Genomic DNA, 25,431 nt, shown 5'->3' on the forward strand with positions numbered 1-25,431 from the left:
TGGGTACAGAGTACAAAAGCAGCGAAAGCTGAGTAATATGGAATCAGTTTGATTTAAGCACGCTATCAGTTGCGAAGTGAAGTTTAATTGCGAAGTACTTTCAAAGTAGTCTAATAAAGACCATTTTGTAATACAGAATATTGGAGTGTATTATTCAACAATTTAGCGATAAGAACGTAAACAGAAGGTTGCAAATAAGCGGAGTTTCCCTATACAATATCAATACTTAAAAAACTATATATTAAATATATTTCGCTCGAGCCATTGACCTCACATGCTATTACAGCCGAGTTTGATAAAGTCTGTGACCATTTAATAGTACACAGATTAAAATCACCCAGCACGCAGAGATTATCAACACCAACTTTGTTCAATGCCAGTGACGTAATGTTATCGACACGGGCAGTGTATAAGTCGTGGCTACTATTGGGCGGTATATTTGAAGCACAAACAAAATTAGGGTTTGATGAGCCTCAAATGCATACATATAGCTAGTCAAGTAGCGGCGGCCACCGTGGTGTGATGGTAGCGTGCTCCGCCTATCACACCGTATGCCCTGGGTTCAACTCCCGGGCAAAGCAACATCAAAATTTTAGAAATAAGATTTTTCAATTAGAAGAAAATTTTTCTAAGCGGGGTCGCCCCTCGGCAGTGTCTGACAAGCGCTCCGATTGTATTTCTGCCATGAAAAGCTCTCAGTGAAAACTCATCTGCCTTGCAGATGCCGTTCGGAGTCGGGATAAAACATGTAGGTCCCGTCCGGCCAATTTGTAGGGAAAAATCAAGAGGAGCACGACGCAAATTGGAAGAGAAGCTCGGCCTTAGATCTCTTCGGAGGTTATCGCGCCTTACATTTATTTCTTTATTTTAAGTAGCGCAATATTATTTTCCAGTATGACTTCAGAAGCATGATGTTTGGAATGTACCGCAATGAGAACTCCACCACCTCGTGCACAACCAGTAAGGTTTGAATTTCTATCTTTGCGAAAAACATTGTATAAAATAGGATAAAAATATTCCTCGCTAAAAAAGTTTTCATTTAGCCACGTCTCAATGAAGACGAAAACATCATATTCCTCATGGGAGTTAAATAGCCGCACCAGCCATATTCTGCATATATAATCTTAGGTTGGTATTTCCTCCATCTAACCTAACCGATTACCGTCGGACATCGGTTGGCTTTCGACGTTTTTTGGCTTGAATTTAAACGAGCGCACAACAATAATTGCAGGCCATAGTTCAGTTCGCAACAGCATCGAATATGAATTGCCATTAACGCCTAGCTTGAAATTAAGGTGTCTTAAATAGCTCGGATCAACTCCTTTCTTGCAAAAACTACTGCAAATAATGGAGTTTTCTTCCATACCAGTATGTCTAGCAATATATTTGTTTACCTGGTCAGCTGTTGCTGAAGTCTAAAAGGGACATATATGGAGCCATTTTCTTTTGACAACAGCGCGTAACTCATTACTGGAGCTCGACCCAATAACTTTAGGTTGAATCTCAAATTTGTATACACTTTTGTAAAGGTGGAATGACCTCGAACTGAAAACAAAATTGTTTTTAATGATGGGGAATGCTTCCCAAACATTTTCCGATAACTCATAAAGTTTAAGAAATGGATTTTTTTAATGCATTTTCCCCTAAAGTGCACTTACTCCTCACGCAATACATGAAAGAAATTTCCAAACAAGGGGTAAAAACAAATTCTATTACCTACATTTGTCGCCAAGAATTCCCCGCGCTGTAAACTTCATGCAAATAATTCGAAGCCTAGTTATAAAGATGACTTAAGTTATAAAGATTAAAGTATTTCATTAGAAATTTTTTAAGCTGAGCAAAAATCCCTGGTCGAAACTTTTCCATGATACCCGCTTTTCGATAATATGGGGTCAAACCCCCTCCCCCCCCCCCCCCCCCCCCCCCCCCCAAATTAATTTAATTTGACCGTACCCCTGTAACTTGGTTTCCAGCTCTCTAAAAGAACAATGTGCAGGTAGAAAATTCTCGTTCATAACTTTAACATGTCTTTATTAATATATATAATTTTTAAAAAATGAGAAAAAACTCAAGTTCTCAGATTTTGCCGGTGGAGCGCAGAAAATCAAGTCTTTGCCATTGGGGGTATTCTACTAAGTATACATATTTTCAATGACACTTTTTAAATTTAGTTCTTTATAAAAACAATTTCTAATTTTGATTTGTTTTATTTCACAGCTGGCTCACCAATTTTTTATAGTCCTGCGCCGCGTGGTGTTTGCTCCAATTGCTGTGCGATACGTGAACGTGAAGATATTAATTTTTTGCTCTACACAAAGTGAGTATTGAAAATGTAAAAAAATAATTGATACTTTGTGCAATATTAGTAGGTCATAACAACTACTAAGCGAAAAGCTAGATTAATTTCAAAGTGATATAAACCGAATATTTAATAGAAATTAAATAACTGAACATAACGCATTTTCTGTTGATTAACCTTCGACGAGGGAATTAAATATAAGTATTTTACCCCGAGAATTCATATAATCATCATCAATTTTTGTATTCTTAGCCTTGAGTTACCCACTTAGTGCGAATCAAGGCTTGTGGTCGCGGCACTTAATCATAGCTATAGTCCGATAAAACGGCTTTACGAACAGTTTCTGCAGTCTGCGTAGTCAAGCAATGTTTTATTCACACAATTCAAGTAACGTCACTAAGAAGCTAGTTCCCCCAGTAGGAAAAGTTTCGGTTATCGATATCCCAGAAGGTCTCAAAGGCTGTAAATCATATATAGACAGCATTTATATAAAAAAAAAAGAAGCAGCATCATAACCGAGATCGAAAAACGGGCTTGCTTTAACAGTGATAACCTTCCTTGAATTATAGATATACTTTGAAATATTCTCACTGGTTGGTTTAGAAAGACCTTGTTGAGCATTGGTAAGCTGCCTATACAAAAAAAGGCCCTTATATAAGGTATAGGCTTCTAATGAAAAGCTTAAAGAGGTACTTCTTAAGGGTATGTTATGTCTTGTCTACCCTTTAACTTTTATTACTGGTTGTGTAATCCACTGGTTCACACATTTTGTACGTTGATGCCATCTCACATACCTCTCTTTACTCTTCCAGAAGAGGTTTGGGCTCGCCAAAAACACTCCGCCAAATAGTCTTCTTTGACATCCAAGCTGTGTTTAAAGCCCTAAAGACAATCATCTGCTTGGGATAATGAATGATTGTAGAAAAGTGTTTTTAAAGCTAGCTATACCATGTAAGATAAAGGTAAAACATGTACTCGAAGACAGAATCATTATATCCCTGGCACGAACGATCTACCTAAAAGTAAAACGAATCAAGACGTAAACCCGTCATTGTTTATTTGTAGATACAGATGCGAGCAGATAGCTAAGCCTTATATGAGTACAGGAATCTGCTTGTCGAGTGAAATGTATATGGCCTTATCTGGTCAGACCGTCTTCCTCGGTTTGCTTTTTGTAATAACAACGTATTGTTGTCTGTTTTATAAATATATATAGATTTGCCTAAGAATTGCTTGTGATGCATCACCGCTGCTACATCAATCCTTATATTAGTAGTACTATGAATGCCTAGAAGATCTGCACTCAGTAAAAGTCTTCATGCTTAGAAAATCGAGAGCACAATTCGTCATGTTAAGTAAACCCAGCGGTTAAGTATCATGGATCCGTAAAGTTTGAGTAGGAAATTCGTTTTATTTTTATTAGGATCGAAGACCTCACAATCGGTTGGTTCACAGGAAGCTTGCTTATTTATGCATTCTGCAATTTCGTTCCTTCCGATGCTGCTGTACAAATGGAGATGTTAAAATGTTCTACGGACGCTAGCATAGTTCATTACTTCCCACATCTCCTCTTTTTATCAACTCAGATTTGTATGCATATAATATTGTCTATATGTCAATAAAGAAAGCCCGTAATATTTCCTGATCTTCAAATTTTTGGAGTTAAGGTCACTAAGAATTTTCTTTTCAATTTTTGAGTCTGGGTGGATTGTCAATTACCTATCACTGCCTAAGCTCTCTTTTCATTGCTCCCTCGAACAAATGAGATGATATCTGGTGTTAGATATATTTTTATACCGATCGGTTTTGCGCTTTATGTGCCATCTAACATCGTTGTGTATATTTAGTTGCCCTATTTCCTTATGTTGGGTTTTCTAACAGGCGCTTCGTGCGGCCAAGCTCTGAGAGTGTGACGATTGGCCCTGCGGCTTTTACCTGAATACTTCTTCTCTATGGCATCAAGCAGTTCATTGAATATGCATTTTGACTTAAAATAATTTTAATAATTTCACCTATTCTATTTTTTTTTCTTCTTTCTCATTTCTCGATTCTAGCAAGAATCCACAAAAACCACAAAATCTCAACTTGGGCGATGAAAAGCGCTTATCCAAAAGTAATTTCGATTTACAACAACCATTAGCATTTTATATGCATGGATTCTCTGAATCAGCCACCGGTGAAAATCAGAGCAGCCAACGACTAAAAGATGGTAAGTGTGGAGGGAGGGCAAATCAATGTATGCGTTGTTAAGTGATTATCCAAGCAAGCCACAGGCAAATAGACGATGTCATAGTTTTCAGCGAACGGCGCTTATTTCCGATCTACAACGAAAAATTAAAAACTCAATAAAATTGCTTTGATTTGCAGTGGAAATCAGAATAAAAAATTAAAATGTGAAAATTGAAATGGAAACATAAATTGCTAACCGGTGCCAGATGGATAAGAATGTTAATACACTACTGATGAATATTTACTTATAGCAATTTTCGTTTGACTATTTTCGTTGCTTTGCGCAATTTTTTTTAATCTATAAATAGATCACGCCATTCAAAGACACCCCATTAAAACCCATTTTCATTCTCATTTGTTCATTCCGTTTGCTTTTCCTTTCACCTCATTGACGCGCCTCCTTTACGTTTCTTTACGTTTGATTTTCATCCATTTACAAATTTGCAGCTTTTTTGAAATCGGGCAATTACAATGTCATCCTCGTCGATTGGAGTCCTCTGACTGCGCTGCCTTGGTACACAAATGCTGTCGAAAATTTGCCGTCGGCAGCTCGTTTTATCGCACGTTTCTTGCGTTTTCTTGTCGCTAGCGGCTACCAAACACGGCTTATTCATTTGATTGGTTTCAGTTTGGGCGCCGAAGTGGCGGGTTTTGTTGGCAAGCAGCTGTTGGAATGGGGTGTGGTGTTGCCGCGCATAACTGGTGAGTTGGGTTGGAGTTGCATAATTTTGTGATGTTTTGCGTGTTGCGTCTTAGATAATTTGTTGCGGCTGACAAAATATATTTTTAGTAATGAAAGTTATTTGCTTGAATTCTCTTGCCTAAATTAGCGCTAAGCTCTCTGATTAATATTTCAAGTAGCAGAATTAACCATTTATTCGAAAGCTTGTTTAAGGATACTCTTAATTCTTATATTTCTCCATTACTAGAGTATACACTTTTCATTGGTGTCACCTTGAACAAATAGTTAGTATGTGTATATTATCCGGATTTTATCCGTATGCTTGAATAATCAAACAGATAAGACTTATGTATATATTTTAGTTTTTTAGTCTACATAATTAATTATAAGATCATTTTATAATTTCTAGATGTCTGGATAGTCGGGATTGCCCATATGTTTTATAGCCCAACTTCAAAATAAGTTTTATTTACAGGTTTAGGCATTACCAGAGCATGGAATTTCGACTTACATATATAACGTACGATTTTTAATCAATATGACCAGATAATGGAATATTTATTACAGAAGGCAAATATTCGCTGAAAGACGGTTAAAACACCTTGAATATTTGTTATCCGAATGTTATCCGTATTATCCGAATTTTATCCAAAAGCCTTGAAATGGGAAAATATTGAAACATACAAAAAGAATACAAATGAAACGACCAAATTATTTCGAAATTCCTTTTATTTACATTATCCGCACAGATTGATTTGTACATCGTACCAAATTGAGTGATATAATAAAGTACATGCATATCATGAGTGAGAAAACGGAGAAAATTCGATATCCGAAATATCTGGGGCTAATCCACGTTTGGGGATAATTACTTTATTCAAAAAAGGGAATATTTTAGCACAAAAAACTATTTCACACAAAGAGTTGTAGATGAATAAAATTTAGTAGAAGTTAAGAAGAATATGCAATGATTGGTTTAAAACTCAAATTTGTTTATACACTTTAGGCCTAGATCCTCCACTCCCCCTTTTCGAATCATATAATGGCAATCACCACTTAACACACACATGCGCCCATTTTGTTGATGTTATACACACAGATGGCGGTTTACTGGGTAATGCCGAGCCAATGGGACATGCCGATTTCTATCCAAATGGTGGACGTGCATTACAACCAGGCTGTGTGAGGCAAGAGATAGGAAATAATCGATGGTTGGGCATTATCAGTGAGTTGCAGAGAATTTCATATAATTTTGGTACTATCCTACTAAGATATTTCTACAAAATACTGATATTATACTGTTGTAAATTTATAGTCGGTTGTAGTCATCAGCGCGCTTGGGAATATTTTCTAGAGTCAATCGAACGGCCATATGGATTTCCGGTGGAAAGCTGCGAGCCAACGAAAGTATCTAAGAAATGCAAATATGGTAATGGGCGCGCCTTTATGGGTATGGCCGCAGATCGAAGGTAAGTCGGTAGTTGGAGAAGAAAATTAGGTGCAAGATCTAAAGGAATGAATCATCACTATAATATCATAAACCACTTCTTATTTACAAATGTTCAGTGATTAGTCTTCCAATCAATCATTAAATATTAAGTACAAATTAATAATCAATTTAAACTTATAAACAAATATCAACAATAAAATCATGAAATATTATTACTATTCTCTAAACATAGATCATTCATCACTCAAAGAAAATCAATTTAAAAACAAGTATTACTAATCGGATGCCATCAATTGTAAATAATAAATCAATAATCAAAGTAATAAGCATTCATAAAAAACTTATTTCTTCTAATAACTAAATTGAGCAGTAATCAAAAATTAGTCAACTAAACAAATAAAATAATATATATTTGCAAATGGTCAAATAATCGTGTTAGTGCCTTTAATAAATTTATGAATTAACCACTATTTGAGCTTTACTCAATGACTTTTAACTCTAATGAATGCAATAATATATGATTATGAAATGGAAGACTATTGCCAATAATATAAAGTCACCAATCAATTATGAGTGATTTATAATAAAAAAATAATCATTAAGTGTATAATAAACTAATCAACTTAAAATAGAAATACATCACAAATAATAAAATCACTATACGTTAATAATCGCTAAATAAGCATCGCCAATCTATCAAAAATAATAACCAGACATTATAAATCGGGTTCAATTAGAAAATAATTTTGAGGCAAGAATCACAACTAAATCAAAACTAAAACATTTAAACAACTAACATTAAAAATCGTAATTAATTAATTTATATTAATCATTTAATTAAATTACTAAGAGTAATAATAAATATCAACTAAACTTGAAAAATTATGTATAATTGCAAAATAATCAAATAATTGTTTTAATAAAATATGATTAATTAAAAATAAGTTTATTTTTGGGCTTGACTAAATGACTCATTATTCAAAAGATGGCTGGTATGGTTAAAAATGCAATACTATTACTAATAAAATAAAGATTTAAATCATATGTGAGCTTGTTTAATTAATCAGCGATCAGAAAGCAGAATGAGTCATGTGTTATAAGTCATAACATATTTCTTGAGGATACAAAAAATATTCTCTAAAACCCATTTATTCATCGCAAATCATAAATTTTAATCTTCAATCATGATAAAAAAACAGTTAAATCTCTTCTCAATCCGAAATAGAGCTGATATGTGGAAATTATTTCTTTAAATACCAAGTATAACTAACTGTGTTTTATCTTTTCCCACACCGCTTCGTCAACATCATTATTTTTACTTGTTAACAGACAACTAATACATTTATTTCTCTTCACACTTCTTTCCCCTCTTTCATCAAAGACTGCGTGGAAAATTCTTTTTGGTAACAAATGATGCTCCTCCCTATGGACGCGATGCTGAAACATCACTAGCAAAATATCCCAGCGCAACAACAACTAAAACAACACAATTGCCACTATTGCCAGCTGTAGAGAAAATTAATGTGGCTCGTGGCTATGACGCGAATACCTTAAGGGAAACAAGGCATACAAAAGCGGCGACAACAATATCAACAGTGTCGAATGCGCCAACAAAAACAATAACTGGAAGGAAAGTAGCGAATGCGAAAAGAATATAAAACAAAAAAAAAAAAAAAGCAACAACAAAATATGAAAAAGGTAACAACAAAAAAATGGAAAAATTTTAAACATCAACAAATGTACAAAAACAAAAGAAGCTGCATTGGCGATTCCCACAAGTGTGGGCGATGTGTGGGCGGCAGTAGGCCGACAAGTTTGCCACTGGCAAAACTGTATCTGCTCTGCTGCGAACGATATCTGTAATGATTTCCGAGTAATAGATAAATATAAAAACGCGCTCAAAGTAGCGGAAAGAGCTTGCAGCTAACAGCGGAGCTCCACGCCTCAATCGCCTACTGTCGGAGCAGCATTAGCAGCATGAAATTGTTTTGTTCTTTGCTTAACTAAATTGCCAAAAGGCTGCAAAGGATTAACGGTAGAAAGGATGGGCAGTTGATGTGAAATACATGAATTGCTGCGACTTTCAGCAACCCGAAAATATTTAAGTTAAAACATTTCTAAGCTGATGCATAAAAAAGAAAGAAAATAAAACGCTGAAATAGTTCTTAGGTAGTTCATAAGAAATTTTTTGAATGATGAAGGCAGCTTCCAAGAAGCGGAAATAATACGGAAAGCGTTGAAAACACAATTTCTTTCTGTAAAAATACGAACTGTATTTAATTTTGAAGTTAAGAAGAATGCTGCTGTGGTCATAAGCAAAACAGCCTAAGTGGACTTTCACAAAACATGATTTTTTTGTTTATTTTATTCTAGTATATGAAGAAACGCTTTCTGTAAAATAGATATCAAGAAATAAGAAAAAAAAATTATGAAGGGAGCAGTTGATGTCAAATTAAGTTAAGACTCACTAACTGAGATAGGACGGTTTGAGTAATCAAAATCTCAAGCTCTTACTTAATAAGGCAAAGTTATTCAAATGGAAAAAATATTGCCGTAAGTGAGCATTTCTTAAAAGTATTTGCAAGTTAAATATGTAGAGATATACATACATATGTAAATATTTAGTTACATATTTATGTATGTAGGAACAAAATATATACAAAAATTATTCTATTGCACTACGCTTAAAATACTAGTATGTATATTTAATATAAAATATTTAAATTTGCTCTATTGTAAAAATTTTATATTGGTATTGCCGTAATTTAGGATTGAATAAAATTACTTTAAATAATAATTATTTCACAAAAAGTTTTAAAGAAACCTCCGAATAAATTTGTTAAAATTAGATGGGGTTACTTTAAACAATATTATTCTGTTGAATACCCAGAAAGCTGGGCATCCCATCAAACACCAGACTAAAGGGGCTCCGCAAGCATTATGAGGAAATACGGTTCTCAGTAATTATCCACAAAAAGGCATCGGACCTCGGAATAGCCGGGGGAACCCGCTCTTAAAGAAAAATACCCTGAAGACAGGGAGATGCACGTCACTCTAGCTCAGCTTCGAACTGCATACTGTAATGGGTTAGGCTTTTACCTATTCACAATCAACCCCGACATACATAATGTATGCCCTGCTTGCAATGTGTCCCCACATAACACCAACCATCTCTTTAATCGCAACGTGAAACCAACGCATCTAACAACCCTCTCAATCTGCTCCAGTCCTGTTGAAACTGCAAGTTTCCTTGGACTCCTGCTAGAGCATATTGATGACAATTTGTGAGTGGTCGCACCTATTGGATTGGGCGAAGCATGGCTACAACACCAACAACAGAAACTTTGTTGTATTTTTTGGACACTAATTGTTGTCATGTACCTTACTTTTTAAGCTGGCTCAGCAGCTATTTTCTATTCAAACCGTTCTATACCTGCAAAGTTTCAAAACAATTACGTTTTTTCCGCGTTGGCAGCAAACTCGATTTAATATCACGTTATTATGTCATACGCAGTGAGTCGGACTGGTTCTGTGTCGAGCCAAAGCAGTATGTAGATGACCAGCATACACTGCAGTGGTGATAATAACAAATAGGATTTCTCAAAAACAGTTCATATTATGGCGAATTTTCACATCACTAAATAAATGCACAACAACAAAAACATTAAAGCAAGCTACATAAACACATTAATCATCATTTACTCGAATACATACAAGGCAACGGAGAGATTCGCACAAAAACATGTAATCATCAGCCGAAATAGTGCGCACATATACACACGCATATGGCTTTGCGAGAGACTATAAACTACAAATACACACGCATATAGTTGGTAACTAAGTAGAAGATTCTAGAAGAATAAACGTCTAGACATTTGGAGAAATATGCGGACAAGGCAACAGAGAGTATAAAAGCAGGCGAGCTGAGTAGTCAATAATCAATTTGATTTAAACACGGTATCAGTTGCGAAGTGAAGTATAATTGTGAAGTACAATTGTACTACTCCCAAAGTAATCTAGTAAAGACCATTTTGCATTAGTGAATATTGGAGTTATTTATTCGACAATTTAGCGATTCTAACGTTTGCAGAAGTTGAAAATAAGCGGAGTTTCCCTTACTTACCTACTTAATTGGCGCTTAACCGTCTAAACGGTTATGGCCGTCCAACAAGGCGCGCCAGTCGCTCCTTCGCTCCGCCAACCGGCGCCAATTGGTCACACCAAGGGAGTTTAAATCGTTTTCCACCTGGTCCTTCCAACGGAGTGGGGGCCGCCCTCTACCTCTGCTTCCATAGGCGGGTTCCGATAGAAACACTTTCTTGGCCGGAGCATCATCTTTCATTCGCATAACATGGCCTAGCCAGCGCAGCCGCTGCGTTTTAATTCGCTGGACTATGTTGAAGTCTGCGTATAGCTCGTACAGCTCATCATTAAATCTTCTTCGGTACTCGCCATCGCCAACGCGTAGAGGTCCATAAATCTTTCGAAGAACTTTTCTCTCGAACACTCCCAAAGCCGCTTCATCTGCTGTTGTCATGGTCCATGCTTCTGCCCCATATAGCAGGACGGGTACGATAAGTGACTTGTAGAGTATGATTTTCGTTCGCCGAGAGAGGACTTTACTTTTCAATTGCCTACCTAGTCCAAAGTAGCATTTATTGGCAAGATTGATTCTTCGCTGGATTTCAGTGCTGATGTTGTTGCTAGTGTTGATGCTGGTTCCCAAATAAACGAAGTCTTTTACTATTTCGAAATTATGGCTGCCAACAGTAGCATGGTTGCCAAGGCGCATATGCGCTGACTCTTTGCTCGATGACAGCAGGTACTTCGTTTTGCCCTCATTCACCATCAAACCCATCTTTACCGCTTCTTTTTCCAGCTTGGAGTAAGCAGAACCAACAGCGCGGATGTTTAGGCCGATGATATCAATGTCATCAGCATATGCCAGTAATTGCACGCTTTTATAGTATATTGTTCCAGTGCGGTTAAGTTCTGCAGCTAGTATAATTTTCTCCAGCATCAAATTAAAGAAATCGCACGATAGGGGGTCACCCTGTCTGAAACCTCGTTTAGTTTCGAACGGCTCGGAGAGGTCCTTCCCAATTCTGACTGAGCTGATGGTGTTGCTCAACGTCATTTTGCACAGCCGTGTAAGTTTTGCGGGGAAACCAAATTCAGACATAGCGGCATATAGGCAGCTCCATTTCGTGCTGTCGAAGGCGGCTTTAAAGTCGACGAAGAGGTGATGTGTGTCGATTCTCTTTTCACGGGTTTTTTCCAAGATTTGGCGCATTGTGAAAATCTGGTCGATGGTAGATTTACCAGGTCTGAAGCCGCACTGATAAGGTCCACTCAGCCGGTTCACGGTGGGCTTCAATCTTTCGCACAATACGCTTGAAAGGACCTTATATGCGATATTAAGAAGGCTGATTCCACGATAGTTGGTGCATTTTGCAGTATCCCCCTTCTTGTGGACTGGGCAAAGAACACTTAGATTCCAACCGTCGGGCATGCTTTCGTCCGCCCATATTTTGCTAAGAAGCTGCTGCATGCGCCTTACCAACTCCTCGCCGCCGAACTTGAATAGCTCCGCAGGCAATCCATCAGCGCCTACGGCCTTGTTGGTTTTCAATCTGGTTATTGCTATTCTAACTTCGTCATAATCGGGCGGGGGGACATATATTCCATCATCATCGATTGCGGGATCGGGTTCTTCATCCCTGCGCGGTGAATTGCTGCCTCCATTTAGGAGAGCGGAGAAGTGTTCCCTCCATAATCTAAGCACTCTCTGGACATCAGTTACAAAGTCGCCGTTTTCATTCCTACAGGAGTTTGCCCCGGTCTTAAAACCTTCCGTCTGTCGCCGTATTTTTTGGTAGAATTTTCGGGCGTTATTCCTGGTGGCTAGCAGCTCAAGCTCCTCGCACTCACGCCTTTCTGCTTCTGCTTCTTTCTTCCTGAAAAGGCGTCTCGCTTCCCTTTTCAACTCACGATAGCGTTCACACACTCCTCTTGTCGCGCTCGCTTTTAACGTAGCCCTGTAGGCAGCGTCTTTTCTTTCGGTTGCAACGCGGCATTCTTCATCATACCAGTTGTTTTTTCGTGGCCGCCGGTAACCAATTTTTTCCTCGGCGGCAGTATGAAGTGCTTTGGAGATATGCTCCCACTGCTCCTGTATTCCTTCAGGATGAGTTGTGCCCTCAGAGAGCAGGTGTGAGAGTCGAGTTGCGAAATCATTGGCAGTCTATTGTGATTGAAGCTTTTCGACGTCTAGCTTTCCTTGTGTTTTTTGTTCCTTGTTTTTAGCCGCGTTGAGGCGGATGCGTATTTTGGCTGCAACGAGATAATGGTCCGAATCGATGTTAGGTCCTCGGATCGTTCGCACATCTAAAACACTGGAGGCATGCCGTCCGTCTATCACAACGTGATCGATCTGACTGCGAGTATTTCGATCAGGAGACAGCCATGTAGCTTGATGTATCTTTTTATGCAGTTTCCCTTAATTCGTTACAATATATATTAGCGTAGAAAAGAGTTTAAATTTTTAAAATAAATTGTTAAGAATGCGTACATCTCTTGAAAAATATTCTTTCGTTAAAAATTTTAAACATTCCGTTAAATATCTTAAAATTTTTATTTTTTAGTATGTTTGTATGTATACCCTAATGTACGCATGGTCGCTTTACAGCAACCTGAAGAGCGTTTCTGTGAGGTTTATTCCCGGGAAGTGGAACAGGGACCGATTTATTCTTTTTCCATTATATTCATAGTTCGATTTGCCTGAGATTTGGTATATAGGTGGCCCTTTACATAGATTAGTATCTACGACACTTTTTTCCTGGAAATCGATCAGGGGCCGACTAGGACTGGGATTGGGATTGGGATTTGCACTGGGGCTGGGACTGAGATAGAGACTAGGACTGGGACTGGGAATAAAAGATGGAGAATAATAAGAAGAACTTGGGAGAAGAGAAAAGGGAGAAAGAGATAGAGTCAGACGAAGATAGAGGTATATGGAGCGGAATGAATTGTGGGAAAAGTCGGAGAGAGAGAAAGAGATGTGGAGATAAAAGCAGTGATAGAAGTGAATTAAAAGATAAGGAAAATGGGATAGAGAGGGGGAGTAAGAGTTAAAAACTTATACAGATATAACAAAGTTAGGACAGAAAAGCGTCTGTCGGGTCTGCATGTATTAATGTATGTAGTTAAATGCAGGCCATGGCGTATGATGAACAATTTATTTTCTACACTTTACTAGACAATTTTTAAATCTAATCAATTCTACTGCACACTTGCTCAATTTCATTCCATTTCCACCTATCCACCTATTTGATGACCTTTCGGGTACATACTTTATGTCCATGTACATGCATCTCTTAAATATTAATCCCATACTAATCTATTTTGCAATCAAAAACATTGCACTATCAATAAAATAAATACAACACAATTCCGAATAAACCACAAAACACGAAAGCGAGTAGCCATAAAAATAGTTAAACAAATAAATCGTCCAGAGTAAAAATAACAACAAAATTTAAATTTCAAACCACAAAAATGGTTTCGTGTAAAAACGCAAAAACACATTGGCAACCAAAAACAGGTAAATGGAATGAATGAATAAAATAAATATAAACATTTTAATGTAAAAAAGTGACCAGGTGGCATGTCGGTGGTCATTGAAATGGAATAACTCTTACGTCTATTATGTAGACCATGTGTGCGTTAGGTACGCCTTTTTAATTTCATACAGCCTTCCTTTTCCTGACCTTTTTCCTTCTTGTTCACTTAAGAGGGTTTTGTGCGCCACTACAAGCAGTTGCTCCTTTTGTCTTAAGTGCAGTTCTGTCCACCGCAAATATAAATGCATGACACTTTTGGCATTTCCTTTTTTGTGGTTAAGTGGTTTTTTGCTTTTTACATTTATTTGGTGTTTGTTGGTTGGCGTGACCACTTTTTAAATAAATATTTTTGCAGTGATAGCCGGCCAACAATTTTTTGTATTAAATTTTATGTGAGAATAGGCTTTTCTTGACCATAACGGTTGCGGGAGTTGACAAATGTACCACGCAAAGATGGTATCGATGCTATGCTGTTAGTTCTAGTTATGTAAATTGTGATATTTTACGTATAATTTTTCGCCCCTGATGAAGCTAAGGTGCTTAGCGAAACGTTGGGTTGCAATAGTGCAGTTCTACTTGCACTAAAAATAGCAACCATATGGTCAAGAAACGCTTATTCTCACATAAAATTAAATATTTTTGCTTCTACTTGGTCTTCAAGGTAATTTTTGTTTTATTTGGCACTTGCTTTTTCCACTATAAATGCATTTGATATCAATTTTGTCTAAAATTTAATTTAAACTTCGAAGAAATAACGCAATGACTAATTAATTTAAAAACTGTTTGGTAGCGATTGCTTATTCTAAATTTTCACCTGTGGCGTTTCTTGCTTTCATTCCAATTAAAAATCGGATTAAGAAGTGGTCCGGCGATGAGAAGGGCCTCTCAATTAAAAACAAGCTTGTGACTTTTCCTAATGACAGTTGCATTCTTAGACACAGAAGAAGCGTATAAACTAGCAATTGAGGTATTGAATACTTTTTTTTGAATTATGTCGGGTCAGGTCTATGATCCAGAATTGAAAGCCGTAAAATAGTCAGGAAACAGCACATCCGTGTAAAAGCACTTTACATGAGGCTTTTCTGTCACCACTACTCCGATTTTAGACAGCGTTCTCCATCAATTTAACAGCAAAGGGATTAAAGCTGGACCTGCATTGATTACTTGGTTTTTGGTCGGTGGACTGCGAAGATCAGCGAGATCATGCGGAGAAAACCCCTGATTCTAATATTTAATTTAACTAGAGGCTGTGCAGAGAAAATAAGAGACATTCATACAAATCGGCAGTATCGCATCAAGGGATTAATGACTAATTGGTGATAGGTAATCGATTTAAAAGTAGGACAGTTGGTTGCCACACATGTACCACCAGGGTTTAGTCTTAACTATATGTATTTAAATTAAAATTAAACCAAAGCCACCAACAACTAAACCAGGTAAGAACGCGTGCACAAGGTCTGCAGAAGGGCGCAATTGCCAGTTCGTAAGACACAATTCAATGTCAATTGAAATATAGGAAACAGAATTTGAACTAGTACCGTACCTTAATGCGATAGCTCTGCTCTAGTTTATAACTAGCGGGATTGATTCAGTGAAAGGTTAATACAGAGCACTGAATCATGTCAGAAACTATAGAAAGGATGAAATTAGTAGTTATTCGACCAATCACTGGACAGTATAAGGAAGTGCAGATCTTCAGAAGAGCATGCTAGAGAAAGTTCAACTACCTTCGAACACAGATAAAAATAGTTCATGCCTTAGAGAGTCTCTGAACATAACTTTCAAGATGCCACGCATCGCAAAATCTATCAAAAATCAGCAATTCAAGGTGCCATCACGGTTCGGGAGTTGGAAAAGTTGAAAAAAACGTGCACGTTCTTGTATTCGCCTTATGTTACTGGCACTTATAACACAGCATAAGCTTTTAGATGGAATAGTCTCCTATAAGTTATAGGGTTTTTATTTTTTGGAAATTTCGGGAGCTCTTTTAGAGATTCAATATAGAAATTACTGAGATGAATATAAAATGGGACCTGGAGTGGATATGTTTGAAACACTTGCGACTAAATTCATATTGGTGCGTCTTCTGAACTCCTCGAGCATATTTCTATCTGAGATATTGGATTGCAAGAAGATATGCGCTTGTATTTGTATTGGTAATAAGCTAGCCATCTGCCTTGAAGCCTAGGAAGCACTTCGTGCTCTCCGATCAGCAACGATGACATCAATTCTAGCAAATTAGTGTAGAGAATGTGCCATCAGCGTTCTTGAAGCCTCTTTTTAGGTTCCTCCGATAACTAATGCATTTTCTAGTATCAGTGTATGGATTCGGGAAATCTATTAAGCTTAAAATCCAAACAGGTATACCCTAATGTATACAACATCAAGTATCACGACTGCTGTGAGGCACAGTAACGCGCTAATAAACCTTGCATAATTTAAGGCTCACTTATTGTTCTGTGAGAGGTCTCACCGGGCTGGAAATCGCTTAAGGATAAACTCGTTGTACAAACACTACCAAAAAAATCAGCTATATCTCAATGTATCTAGCATCAGTCAGTAAAATGGCTGCTGTGAGGCATCGAGGGGCTTAACGAAACCTTATATATTTTCAGGCACACACAATATTTTGCTAGAGGGTTTGCCGTATCCGAGTCAGGAAAATTATCAAAAATTTAATAAAGTTTGTTTGTATGAGTTAAGCGGGGATTGCCCTTATTGCTTTAAATGTATTGTGACGAATATTAGCAACACTAAGGCATACTATCAGCTCTAATCCGATACTAAGCAGTCATTTGTCTGTACATAAACACATCAATCATTATGTCTACGCATATGTACATACAGCAGCACAGAGATACGCACAAACACATGCATATATTTGAGATACTCACTAAAGTATGCAATCTTCAGCGAACTTGTAAATTCTACAAGGATAAACGCCTAGAAATATGCGAACGAGGAAACCGAAGAGTATAAAAGCAGCACAAGCTGAGGCCTAATCAAACAGTTTGATTTAAGCACGCTATTGGTTGTGAAGTTAAGTGGTATTGTGAAGTACTTTCAAGTAGTCTGATAAAGACAATTTTTTCATTATTGAATATTCGAGTTATTTATTCAACAGCTTAGCGATTCGAACGTTAGCAGAAGAATTGGAATAAGCGGAATTTTCCAAAATTCGCTACAGTATGAAAACAGTTTTGAATTTATAATTATTTAATAATTTGGGAAAAATTTAAACAATGTGACATCAGGATGGGCACGCCGACAGCTGTTTCCAAAATCCTAATGTATGCCGATGATGTAAAACTTTTTAGGTCTTATGCGTCTACCGAAGAACGTCGCTTGCTTCAAGAGGATTTAAACTGCCTAGTTACCTGGTGCAACGTGATTTCAATGCCGCTTAACTTCAATAAATGTAAATTCATGTCCCTCTCTCGGAGATCTTTGCCAGCAGCCTTTTATGCAATTAATAATTTTTGTTTTTCATCAGTAAACTATTTTGTGGACTTGGGAGTCACGATAGATACTAAACTTAGGTTCAACCTTCATATTAATGGTACTGCCAATGAGGCTAGAGGTGTTCTTTCATTCGTGAAATGGTGGTCCAAGGAATTTAGTGACCCTTATGTAATTAAAGCACTTTTCACCACTTTAGTTAGACCAATATGAAACGCTAGGCGTAATATTTTTGGCTAAACTACTGAATGGATTGATTTCTAGCCCAATCCTCTTAAACGAAGTAAACTTTAACGTCCCATCACGAGTGTCAAAACTTTACAAACCTCTTCTTTTGAAGCAGTGTAGAACTAATTTCGAACTAAATGAACCTTTTCGGTGTTTGTGTCATGATTTCAACACTAATTCTAGTTCATTTGATATAATGGATTCACTTTTTATCATAAGGGAAACTGTCCTATCCTATCTTAACTCGTAACAAAAATAAATAAAAAAAAATAAAAATTTTACGTACTAAGAAGTTCACTTACTTAACAATGTAGTATATACATAATTTCTAACTGTTATTTATAATACTCAGTTGATGATTTTTATTCTGTAGCTGAGCAGTTTTAGATCTCAACACTTAACAAACCTCCGCCTATCAACAACTCGGCAAAAGCAAAAACAAATCCGCGCGTCATGCGGATGCGCCCCTCACGTCGGCTGGGCGGGCTTCGGAGGGTATTAATCCGTTGGGTATTATTATTATTATTATTATTATTATTATAAGAAGAGATTTACAATGTATAATCGAAACAGCTGTCGCCTTGTCTGTCCTAATGTCACGTTGTTTAAATTTTTCCCAAATTATTAAATAAAAAATAATGTTTGATTTTCATCTGACTTTCAGACTGTAGAGATTTCAAAAAGTCAAATGATCTATTAAAAATTTTTTCTGGTAATTTGTTCCTTTACCTGTTTTTCTCATGAAATATAATCATCAGTGAGAGTTAATTAAGTAACTGATTAACTAATTGCTGATGTATCGCAAAGAATCGCCAATAGACTAATTGACCTAAATTTTTACACCCCTTCATACCAATATTATTGTATTGTTAATGGAGTAAGTAATACAACTAACTTTGTTAAACGAAATAATTAATGCAAATAACAATTAACTTGTTGGCAATGTCGTGCGCACTCCGTCATGACTGATGGACTAACCTATTTTCGCATGAATGGCAAGTCATTCGTTAGCTGCTGCCCTCATTAGCCACTCAGAGTTACTCAATAGTATTCCAGATAGAATGCCATTGATTCATTGCTTTGTTGTTGATTAAATTATAACCAATTAAGTTTTCCATAAGCCAAATACAATAACACTATTATTATTTTCAATAGAAACAATTACTATTATTTAGGATGACTTAATTATAAGAACAAAGAATAGATGCACGAATGCAGACAAAGAAGGAGAAGCACTACATTAGCAGGTATGAAAGTAATAACGGGTAATGATAAATGTGATTGAGAAACATAATAAGCATACTGACTACTGACCTATAAATTACTCAGTTGATGTGCCAACATATGTTTGATTGTGTTTTCTCATGGCATGTTAAGTGCGCATTTAGTATGCCGTCTAGGGAACACTTTAACATGAATGAAATATCGACAACTTAGCACGCACTTAGGAGCATTGAAGATACCAAATAGAAGGCAAGAGTAACTTTAAGAGCCAAACTCTGGAAAGCGTTGATGTTTTTGTCGACTTGGGAGTTGCAAAAAATTGCAAACTTAGTTTCAACCCTTATATTAATGCCACAGTCAATAAAGCGAGAGGAGTTTTAGCATTTGTGAAAAGATGGACGAAAGAGTTTAGTGATCCTTACGTAACAAAAACCCTTTTTACATCATTGGTTAGGCCGATATTAGAATGTGGATCGATAACTTGGAGTCCGCTTTATCAAGTTCATATGGATAAGCTTGAATCAATTCACAACAGTTTTTATTTTTCGCCTTGAGAAATCTTCAATGGGAGTCCTTGTATAATCTCCCTCATTACACTAATTGGTTAAAACTAATAAATCTTCCTACCCTTGCAAGTCGTACAGAAATGCTAGGTGGACTATTTATGGCTAAACTATTAAATGGATCGATTTCAAGCCCATTTCTTTTGAACGAAGCAAACTTGAATATTCCATGCCGAGTTTGAAGGCATTATAAACCTATAATTCTTAAACAATGTAGAAGCAATTTCCAACTAAACGAACCTTTTCTATGTTTATGTGAAGATTTTAACTCTCACACGAGAATAATTGATGTTTCGGACTCGTACTTTGCCATGAAAAAAAAAAAAAACGGTTCTATTTTCTCTTAATAATTTAAAAACAATATGTATACTTTTAACCCGTTGTATTTGTGAATCTATATTTCTCAGCTGTTGAGTTTTTCTGTAGCTGAGCAGTTTCATATCTCGCCACTTAAGAAGCCACTGCCTCTCAAAGACTCGGTAACAATAAAAATTTTAAATTACTAGCAGACCCGGCAGACGTTGTTCTGCCCTAAATTTGGTCTATCTGCATACATTTTAAAAAGCGTTTTCCGTCTAACTACACACTCCGCCCCTCTACACTTTTTATTAATCATTGTATTCACTCCTCCTTCCATATTTTTCGCTTCATCTATCTCCATCTTCGTCTCATTCTATCTCTTTCTCAGTCTCTTTCTCTCTTTCCCCTTCTCTCAAGTTTTTCTCATTCTCTTCATATCTTATTGCCAGTCCCAGAGGGTGGTATGTATTTTGTTCCAGTCCCATTTCGAATCTCAGTCCCAGTCCCACTCCGAGTCTCAGTCTCAGTCCCTGGCCTAGTTTTAATCCCAGTCCCAGACCGTCTCTGGTCTACTTCCCGGAAAAAAGCATCATAAATGCTAATATAGGCAAATTTATATACCGAATTTCAGGCAAATCGAATAGGAAATATGTAAATAGGTATGTGGGTATTATTAGTTCATATCTTTTTTCGGCTTCGCATGTATATTTATCAGTTTTGCCAGGTTGATGCGACTAAATCGAATATCACAATGAAAATTACTTTAAAGCTCTCAGCAACCGCTCTCATTTGATATCCATAATACACGCACATTCTAGGGGTATCCGGGTCCATGTTTTGGCTTATATCTCGATACCCTAATCACCCAGCGGTGTAAAATTTACTCTGTAATAAAGCACATGTCAACAGCTTCAATTTGATACCCATAAGGTAAAAACACATTCTAGGTGTATCCGGGTCCGTGTTTTGGCCTATATCTCGAGACCCTAATCAGCCAACGGTGTAAAACTTACTCTGTACTAAAGCACATATCAACAGCTTCAATTTGATACCCATAATGTAAAAACCCTATCTAGGCGTTCACGGGCCCACGTTTTGGCCTATATCTCGAAACGCTAGTCACCCAGGGGTATGAAAATTATTCTCTACTAAAGCACTCATCACCAGCTTTCATTTGATATCCATATCCTATAAACATATTCTAGGGGTACCCGGGTCCACGTTTTGGCCTATATCTTGAGACCCTAGTCACCCAGGGGTATGAAAATTAGCCTCTACTAAAGCACCCATCAACAGCTTTCATTTGTTATCCATATTCTATAAACACATTCTAGGGGTACCCGGGTCCACGTTTTGGCTTATATATCGAGACCCTAGTCACTCAGGGGTATGAAAATTACCCTCAATAAAGCACTCATCAACGGCTTTCATTTGATATCCATATTCTATAAACACATTCTAGGGGTACCCGGGTCCACCTTTTGGCCTATATCTCGCGACCCTAGGCGTCGATCTTGAATTTTCTTTGCTATAAACCTCACGGAGCCCGAGGCCTTTCCAACGAATTCAAAACCGTGGAAATCGTTTCGTGCGTTCTGGAGTTACAGCGTCAGGAAGGAAAACCCGACTTATTTTTATATTATAGATAAAAAAACATAAATAAGAATTAGAATAAAAAAATTATGTATTAAAAAAAAAAAACAAAAAAAAAAATAATATAAAAAAGTTAACAGGATTAGCCTGGTTTCATCGGGCCACTTGAGGGCAGTGCGCTGCCACAACGTCCGAAAAAAAAAGTTGAAGGAAAAATTTTCCAGAAAAATTTTATTACTATACAGATTACTAATAACGTAAATTTACTTCATTATTTTGTTGGATATTCAAAATAAACCTTATATTAAATTTTCTTTGAAGTGATAAAAAGTAGTTTAATAGGTATACTTTCAGGCGTTATTATATTACATGGTAGTATTCACAACGTCAACAATAAGGAAATCCGCCTCATTATTATATGACAAGCTACTCATGTAGGAATAGAACGTAGAACTGAGATCCTGAACAATATTTTAACTGAAGCTATGCAAGCATTGACGTATGAGAAGAGGATCCAAATACAACTGAGGAATAAGTGGTATGACCGTGAGCTAAGGGAACTGCACAAAAGAAAAATTGAATTCTATAATACTGCTAGAAATACTGGCAACTGGGTGGATTATAATGGCATAAAAAAAATATATAAAAAAACTGTTATGTATAAAAAGAAGAAATATATGGAAGATAAAGTGCTCGATAGTGCAGGAGACATGAAGCGGATGTGGAAGTCTTTAAAACATCTTGCTGAGCTCACCGATGACAGAAAGGTCGTTAGCAAAATAGTAATTAGCGGTGAATGCCTCGAGAAGGAATACGATATAGCCAATGCCCTAAATACATTTTTTATACAGAGCATAGCTGAAATTAATGATAGCATTGAAATAATTCCGATTGCGGCAGAAACAAGTGTAAATAATGCAATTGAAACTTTTCAATTCACCGACGTAGAGTTAGATGATATAATGAACATTTCTAAATCTTTTAGAAACAAATATGGTGGAAAAAAGCTTTTGTCGGAGGGGGTATTTAAAGATGCCATGTTTTACATTGCTCACTTCTACAAAGATATAATAAATGAATCAATAAACAGTAGCATTGTTCCAAATTGCTGGAAAGTATCAACTATAGTACCTGCGGAAAAAGTCAAAAATACAGTAAGGCCAGAGGAACTGCGCCCAATTAATACGCTACCCGCAGATGAAAAAATTATGGAAACGGTGGTTAAAAATCAATTAGTGGCATATCTAGATAAATACCAAATTATTATACCTGAACAATCTGGGTTTAGGAAAAGCCATTCTTGCGAAACCGCACTGAATATGGTTATTGCGGAATGGAAAGAGGATATAACTGATAAGAAAGTTGTGATCTCAGTCTTTTTAGACTTAAAACGTGCTTTTGAAACTGTGGATAGAGAGGAACTGCTGAATGTTATGTTTAATAATGGGATAAGAGGAAAATCCTTGGAATGGTTCAGAAGCAATTTGAGTAATAGAAAACAGAAGACGATAATTGGAAGTGCAGTTTCACCGGTTGCTGATGTACATATTGGGCTACCGCAAGGTTCAGTATTGGCACCGCTATTGTTTACAATATATATTAACGATATTAAAGAATGCTTGAAATATTGCAATATTCGACTATTTGCGGATGATGCATTGATAACCATTAGTGAAAGAAGTGAGGGCTTTGCGGTATCGAAAATGCAAGAAGACTTAGACTCCCTTTACAAATGGCTATGCCATAGAAAGTTGAAAGTGAACGTGGATAAAACCAAAAGTATGATATTTTGCAAAAATCAAAGCATTATGGGTGCCATTACCCTTAGCAATATTACTCTGAAGATAAGAAATGTTGAAATTCAGCAAGTAGACAAGATCAAATACCTAGGAGTCTAGATCGACAAAAACCTTAGATTTGGAGAACACATAAATTATTTAGAAAACAAAATTGCAAAAAAAATTGGTTTTATGTACAGAACTTGTAAATATATTAGTCAACGACACAAATTATTTGTGTATCGATCAATTATTGAACCGCACTTTATCTATTGTCCAACAATCCTGCTATTAGCAAATGACACACAAATAAAAAAACTGCAGATACAACAAAACAAGGCAATGCGATTAATTTTAAAATATTCGCTTAGAACACCAAAAACTACAATGCTAAATATGTTAAACTGGCTCAGTGTAAAACAGTCGATATATTATTTCACATTGAAATTTATACATCATATGAAATTAGGAATAACACCGAATTATCTGAACGGGAGAATACATTTTAATCATGAAATACATAACTATGGAACTAGAAGCAGCGGAAATATAAGACTGCCTAGAGTAAGAACGGAGTTCGCGAAGAAGACTTTAGAATATATAGGTTATAAAATGTACAATGAATTACCAAATGCGATAAAAGACTGTGAAAATATTAATAAGTTTAAAGCAAAATTATTTTTATACTGTAAGTCATTAAGCATGTAATGTATACAATTTATTTATATATATATATATATTTTTTTTTTTTTTTTACCTTGAACTAGGTCTTAAAGACCGTAAATAAATAAATTATTATTATTATTATATACTAAATGTAAATGAAATCTATTCTACCTCAATCGTACGTTTTTTAACATGTCTGTGTATTGTTCATTCACTCACAATGAAATTTTTATTTACATTTGGTATTGTGTACATGTTTGTAGATATTAGAAAATGTGTGCGCGTTTCACTTCTGTACATAGCCAATCAAGTATATTTATTCAATTATTTAGGATTGTCAATTGTGACAAATTGCTTTCAAAGGATTGAATTGCTTGAGCACCTGAGGGTGTGCACGTGATAAATGGTTTTTGAATCGTTTGCGTTCGCTTCGCAGTACGCTTTCAAATACTTCAATGCTAATTATAAGATTGATAACTTTTATTAACAGCATAGATATTAGGGTGAGTACTTGAAAAAAATATGATGAGGAATTGGAAGTTAAAGTTCTAAACATGGGGGTGGGAGGGCGGTATGGCCTGGAAGGAAGCATGTGGTCATACCAAATCGTTCCCGAGATGGTCAGGCTAGTACTTTTATGGTGCTTGTTGCCGACACGTTCCAGATCTGCATCCGGAAAAGGACCATCAACATAGATAATACTCCCCGCGGCCTTGTGAGAGTGTCCTTATCGCTACAACAACCTAACCCAACATGACTATAATTGTTTGTGGGCACAGGCATGTGGCTTCCAAGAATAAACTGTATCACACAAAGATTATCTGTTGAATAACTTACCAAAAGAATAGCATGTGAACTTGATTTATAATATCTATAGCAACTTACCTGAAATGAAAAAAAAATAGCATAGTATAAGATCAAGTGCAAAAACAATTTTAAATGCTTCACTAAATCCTTCTAGTGAAAGGTTTAACGAAATTAAAGGATAATTGACTGGCGCGCCTAAAAGTATGTGATATTTAGTTTGACGGTGTAGTTATAAGATTATTATAAATAATAAATATCGGACTGCAATGGATTTACCGTTTATGAGTATGTAAAAACTTAAGAGCTAGTCCAAATAACAAATTGACACATGATATCGAAAAGCGAACGAAGCTGGCTTCTGCTAAAGTTTATAATTTCTCAAATAATACGACTTGTGGCTGTTTTCCTTTTTTTCATGTCATATTATTCGGGGTAATTCTTTCATTACAACTGTAGTAGAATGCAAGTACCAAAATCGGGTCGAACTGGTATTAGGTATATGATAGAGTTTTACCGTAACGACCAAGGAAA

General features: G+C 36.4%; 2 protein-coding genes across 11 annotated transcripts in view; one reads left to right on the forward strand and one right to left on the reverse strand.

Moving 5' to 3' along the window:
- The window catches only part of LOC137243199 (pancreatic lipase-related protein 2), a 28,756-nt gene extending 20,340 nt beyond the window's left edge, over positions 1-8,416 (forward strand). For 2 of the 3 annotated variants that reach the window (XM_067770591.1, XM_067770593.1), the window contains 6 exons: positions 2,218-2,317; positions 4,354-4,508; positions 4,976-5,230; positions 6,217-6,465; positions 6,526-6,679; positions 8,042-8,416. In XM_067770591.1, coding sequence (XP_067626692.1) covers positions 2,218-2,317; positions 4,354-4,508; positions 4,976-5,230; positions 6,217-6,465; positions 6,526-6,679; positions 8,042-8,318 — 1,190 coding nt within the window. In that variant the 3' untranslated portion in view covers positions 8,319-8,416. The remainder of the gene's footprint in view (positions 1-2,217; positions 2,318-4,353; positions 4,509-4,975; positions 5,231-6,216; positions 6,466-6,525; positions 6,680-8,041) is intronic. The other variant, XM_067770592.1, reaches the window with a different exon arrangement.
- LOC137243197 (micronuclear linker histone polyprotein) overlaps positions 1-25,431 on the reverse strand; it is a 553,070-nt gene that overhangs the window by 41,439 nt on the left and 486,200 nt on the right. The gene's annotated exons all lie outside the window — the stretch shown is intronic.

The sequence above is a fragment of the Eurosta solidaginis genome, chromosome 3 (genome assembly GCF_040869045.1).
Source record: "Eurosta solidaginis isolate ZX-2024a chromosome 3, ASM4086904v1, whole genome shotgun sequence".
NCBI classification, from domain to species: Eukaryota; Metazoa; Arthropoda; class Insecta; order Diptera; family Tephritidae; genus Eurosta; species Eurosta solidaginis.